The 6,000-nt window shown below is 36.6% G+C and overlaps 1 protein-coding gene across 1 annotated transcript; it reads right to left on the bottom strand.

The window, feature by feature from the left end:
* Nucleotides 1–394: 394 nt before the first annotated feature.
* Nucleotides 395–5,464, bottom strand: LOC106146288 (olfactory receptor 8H1-like; the record flags this gene model as incomplete). Its single annotated transcript, XM_013506422.1, has 2 exons — nucleotides 4,528–5,464; nucleotides 395–414 (listed from the first exon to the last, which is right to left on the bottom strand). Coding segments are annotated over exons 1-2 (957 nt in total), but the record flags the coding sequence as incomplete, so codon positions are not given.
* Between the last annotated feature and the right edge of the window lie 536 nt (nucleotides 5,465–6,000).

Genomic DNA, 6,000 nt, shown 5'->3' with positions numbered 1-6,000 from the left:
CAAAGTTGGCACTCAGACTAGGCAGGGGCTTTCCTTTTATCAGCGTGGTGAAGGGGAAATTCCATTTCACACCGAGCAATCATTTATTCTGCGCCTGAGAAGTGCTGCAGTCCTCCTCTTTTTGAACACCACCCGTCTGGGTTTTACCCAATCGCCAGTCCTCATCTACCATCCTAATGCTGACCTGGCTCCCTAATCTCCACACAAGGCTGTGTGTCTGCTGTGTAGGAAAAATATCCTTGAATGCCTGATTTCTCTTACATGAGAAAAATAACATATATACAATGGAAAGTGAGCTAGGCGTGGTGGCTCAGGCATGTAATCCCAGCACTTGGGAGGCTGGGGCAGGCGGATCTTTGTGAGTTCTAGACAAGCCTGGGCTACAAAGTGAGCTCAAGGCCAGCCTGAACTGCATAGCAAGATCCTGTCTCAAAAAAAAAAAAAAAAAAAAAAAAGGTAAGGGGAAGGAAAATAAAAGGAAAGCAAAGTATAGAGTACATTTCTTTAATCACAGAAAATGGGAAACTGAGGCAAGAGGCTCACTGAGGTTTGTGGTCAGCCTGGGCTACACAGTGAGTTCAAGGCCAGCCTGGGTTGCATAGCCAGACATGTTCTCACATGCTCTGCACACACAAAGGGAAGAAAACCTAGAGCTAAGCGTGGTGACACGGGTCTGTACTTTAAGCACTCGGGACTCTGGGGCAAGAGGATGGGGTCAAGTGTGGGAGCTGATCTAACACGAGAAGCACACAGACATCTCAGCTACATTAAACCATAGTTAAAGCCCGCCGTGAGCATATGCGAAAAACAGAAGCTGCAACTGAAAGGTCTTATATTACACTCAAAGTCTTTGTTCGTCATTATCAAACACGGGGGAGAATAACTAAGAATAACTTAAGAAGTCACTGGCTTTGCTATCAGAGCATTCCAGGAAAAACAGCTATGAAGGAGACTTGAGCCTGTGCAGAGGAAGAAAAGACAATCATAAAATGTAAAATGAAATGTGACAAATATTGTAAATTTTAATCTCAATTCCTTTAAAATAAAGGACTGAAGGAAAATTATACTATTGCATTATGACTTTAAGCCACATAAAAAATATCAATTATGAGAAAAATAAAAGCATTGGGAAAAGCTGATCCATATTATTCAAGGAAACTTACATTGCACGTTGTTCAATAAGGATTGGAAATGTAATGTAGTCATAAACTGCTTGCTAATTTTTCTCCATGACCTATGTTCAATCCTCAGCAGCAAAAACCAGAAAGTATTATATTATATATCATTTTAGGTGACATAAATGTATTATGACATGTTAAAATCACAGTTCATTACTGCAGGAAGAGAAACACATCTATCAGGAATAAAATAAAAAATAATACATAGCCTCACAAAAGTTAAAATGGAAAGTAACGTATTATGAACATATTATGTTGATAAATTTGATGATGCAAAAGCAAAATTCTTTAAAAATACATTAGAAGAAATAGGTAATAAGAGAAATTGTTTACTTAATAAAGTATTTTACAAAGCCCTTCATATGAGTGAAGTTTGCATGACTTGTAAAATGGCTCCTCAGCTGTCCTTCACACTGAAGTTTGGACAGCACATGGGATGAACTCTCCGCAGTATGTGGGAGGAGTAGGAGCGGCTCTAAGAGCAAATGACAGGAAAAGGTGGGCACTGAATTATTTGCCAAAGAGCAGCGAAACCCAATCTATCTGAGCAACAGGATAAGTGTGAAACGCCAATGAATTCAGGTGATAGCCATGAATATTGTGTCATATTGAGCAAGTCTATTCCTGAATATTTTATTGCACTAGGAAAACGGATTCCTAATAAAATTACCCTATCATCCTGCACCATCTGATAAGTCATTCTTTCCTATGACCCCTCTCTTAGTCAAGTATAATAGTGGTATTACTGTCTATCCATTAATTATTAGGAAGTAGAACCAGGTGGTCATATTTGCTGTGCTGCATGACAGAATTTTTAAAAAGTCATATTTAGCTTGCATAGCACTTTGACCTGGCAGCAAGAAAGAGGGGCATGATATCTTAAATCATTTCGGGGAAATAACTTCCATTATATGAACTGAATAATGACATAAGAAAGAAATGATGGGTCAAAAGCAAGTAGTTTACATGTTTTTCATAGTTTACATGTTTTTATTTCTAATTTTATGCAAATTATATTATGCATATTTAATGATGACATGAATGCTCTCTAGCCTACCTAATAAAGAAAATAAAATAGCCTAATTTAATTAAAATTTAAGAATTTCTTCTAGTTAAATATTGTCTACAAAGTCACACATTCTACTGATGGGTTTGCCAACAAAAACTGCTACTATAAATTTTCTAAATCAGACACATGTGTAGAAATGGATGTAAGGAAAAACCACATTTTCCATCGATAACTGACAAGAGAAATAAGCTGATAATTATGTAAAATTATTGAAACTATCTAGTGAAAGCTGATCTAAACAATGTTTAATATGTTGAATCTTAAATATTCATTAAAATATTAATTCTAATTGCATAGAAAAACAACCAAGAAAAACTGCAAATACAGAACCTGCAAAATGCAGATACAAAAGGAACTTGAGACCCTGTATCACTTTGAATGTTCTTGCTTTGATTTGTTTATGTTCGTGATGCTGGTATGCTGCTACTGTTCTATTTGTTTGCTTGTTTCTCATTTACTACTCTCTAAAATAAAAAAAAAAATTTAAACAGGAGCAATAAATAATAACATAGGGGCTGGGGATTTAGCTCAGCGGCACAGCACCTGCCTGGCAAGCGCAAGGTCGTGATTTCGATTCCCGGTACCAGAAAAACAAAACAAAACAAAACAAAAAACAGAAAAACCCACATACTGATGGAGGGTAATGAATGATTTTGTCGCTGATTCACCAATTAGAGCAACATAGTACATTTTAAGATATTTGAATGTATTAATTAAATGTTTTGAAGTATTAAAACAGTGCCTTAAATCTTAAAATACAGATGCTTTATTTTATGTTATTCATCAAAAATATCAAATGTAATCTTACAAAATTAATGTATAATCAGAAAACTAATAATTTAGGCAATTGCATGCTTGGAGTAAAGCAATTAATTTAATAATTGTAATTCCTCTTTAAATAAAAGTTTCACTTGGAAAATGTAACTGTACACTATAAAATAACCTTAAAATACAAAAGGGCAATTTCAAAATGCAATCATAGAATGTATGGATAAAATGTTAAAAAAAAAAAGACAGTTTTATCTTTTCCTAGCCTAGGCTTACGGAATGCCACAGGTTCAAAATTTATTGTCAATTCTTTGATTTGCAAAATTTTTATTAAAATTTATAAAAAATGATGCAATCATAACAATCATGGATTTATTTTCAAAGAGCATCGCAAACCTGAAGACACCAGGAGGACGGCAAAGGGAAAGGTGGCTGTGGCTCCTTGTCTTGGTACAGAAATGTGAGGCATTAGCACGGCTCACAGGGACACCTAACAGCTATGAGTGCTCACAGATTTCTGCATTTGTAAGTTCACAAAATTTCAACTTTAGAGCTCTCTACAATGAGACTCTTAATTTTGCTCATATATGGAATGCATGTTAATCTTATAGGTTTTAATTGTACAGAGATTATTAGATGTTAAAGTTAATTAAATTAACTAAATTAAGTGAATAAAGAAAGCACTGAAGGTTATACAAGGAATTAGAGCAATTATGTTAAATATGCATCAATATTATTCATAACCAGTAATCTAGACAAGCATGCACAAAACTGTCAACAATAGGAGCTGCTGCTTTACTTTTTAGCTGTTTGATTGTTTATAAATTAAATCAAATACAAGAGATTTGTAAAAATAAGGGAGTAGTATTCAGAAATAAGTAGAATATATTGCATTGAAATATTACACAAATCCAAGTCTTCTGGTGATGATGGCAGCATTTGTAGCACTGTCTTAAAAGTTTTCTATCAATTTTCTGATTGGAGACGTGAAGTATTACATATCACGTTCAGATAGACATACTGAACCCAATCATTTCAGGCAATTAGTGTGAGTCAAATACGAGCAAAACACCAGAACAAATGCCATCATCTTGATTTAAAAGCCATCACCCTAAACCTTGCTGCTCATAATCAATATATACAGAAAGACATATGAAAATGTAGTGCTTTTTCATTATAAAATTCTATAAAATTTATGCATAAATATTATATTGATATAATTTTAAAATTATAATAATTTTCTGAGGTTGCAGAAAAATTTTTCCTTAAAATTACGGGTTGTTTCCATCTTAGATTTAACACTTAATTCATGACTCAAAATTCCAGTAAAAACTTGATAGAACGTATGTTTCAAAGTGTCCAAGATCGTGTTTGATGAGCAAAGGGCAGCTGGGGAAAGGAATGAAAAAACAAGATTGAATTATGTTCACATGGGACCAAAGAGTTTCCCAGAAGAAGAAGAAAAAAAATACAAGTGGACAACTGTCACTGCCTAACAACATCGTTTCAATTGCCTGGAGCCCGCTCTCTTCTGCAGGAGTCTAAGGACAGCATGTTTCACTTCTTTGTTTCTGAGGCTGTAGATGAGAGGGTTCAGCATGGGGATCACGATCGTGTAAAACACAGAGGCCACCTGATCCTTTCCCAAGGAGTAGGACTGCTTCGGTTTTAAGTAAGTAAAGATCATGGTGCTGTAAAAGATGGTGACTCCCAGGAGGTGAGAGGCGCAGGTCGAGAAGGCTTTTTTCTTCCCTGCAGTAGAACTCATTTTCAGGATAGTGGAGAGAATGGACATATAGGATCCAGATATTGTGCTGAGGGACACCACTAAATTGAATCCAGCACAAATGAATAAAGTGAGTTCAACATGAGAAGTACCACTGCAAGACAGAGCTAAAATTGGAGATAGGTCACAGAAAAAGTGATGGATGACTTTAGCATTGCAGAAATGCAGCCTGCTTATGAAAATTGTATTAACAGTGGAACTCACAAAGCCAATAACATAGGAGCCAGCCAGCAGGGCACGGCACAGTCTTGGGGACATAATGACTGGGTAGCGTAGAGGGCTGCAGATGGCTACATAGTGGTCAATGGCCATGGAGGAGAGAAGGAAGCATTCAGCAGCAGCAAAGACTATAAAAAAGTACATCTGGGTGAAGCAGCCCAGGAACGAGATGCTCTTGGAAGAAGTCAGTAAGTTCTGTAAGGTTCTAGGGGTGATGACACTGGAGTAGCTGAGGTCGAGAAAGGACAGGTGGGTGAGGAAAAAGTACATGGGGGTGTGCAGCTGGGCATCCAGGCGAATGAGCAGCATCATCCCTGCGTTCCCCAGCACCGTGACCAGGTAGATGAGGAGGAAGAGCAGGAAGAGGAGCAGCTGCGCCTCTGCAGAGTCCGCCAGCCCCAGGAGGATGAAGTCAGGCATACCGGTGGAGTTCCTTCTTCCCATGCTGTCTGCTGTACTTCTCTCTTTAATAATCAATTTTAAAATTTTCCTGTCATAAAAGCATTTTCAATTATTTGAATGCGTGAATATTTTTCATCATTACTGTACTTAGAACTTGATAAAATTATTGTGAAGAAGAATGAGAAAATACCACTTCCATGCATACATATGGTTGTAAAATGACAGTTGTGTCTAGTACATTAAAGGGTTACATGCTATTTTCAGCTTGAAATGGATTACTATTCTTAATCATTTCATTATTTTTCATTATTAACACATTCAATTATTTTCATTATTAACACATTCAATTGTCCAGAAAATATTATGCCATAGGGGCTCTTATCCACATGCTTGACTTCAGCACAAGGGCACAGAGCTTCCTTACGTTCAGTGGCAGTCACATTTGACTCTCATTCTACATTGATATTTTGACTCCGGAGAGCAGACTTGAGACACTGTGTTCACGGTCAGAGTTTGTTTTTGCAGTTCCACATGAGGATGTACAATTGACTATGATAAAAACCATTTTTTTGTGTGTA

The sequence above is a fragment of the Chinchilla lanigera genome, unplaced genomic scaffold (assembly GCF_000276665.1).
Source record: "Chinchilla lanigera isolate Chin_1 unplaced genomic scaffold, ChiLan1.0 scaffold00110, whole genome shotgun sequence".
Taxonomy (NCBI): Eukaryota; Metazoa; Chordata; class Mammalia; order Rodentia; family Chinchillidae; genus Chinchilla; species Chinchilla lanigera.
The sequence above is the reverse complement of the archived record's forward strand: the minus strand, read 5'-3'. Positions and strand labels throughout refer to the sequence as shown.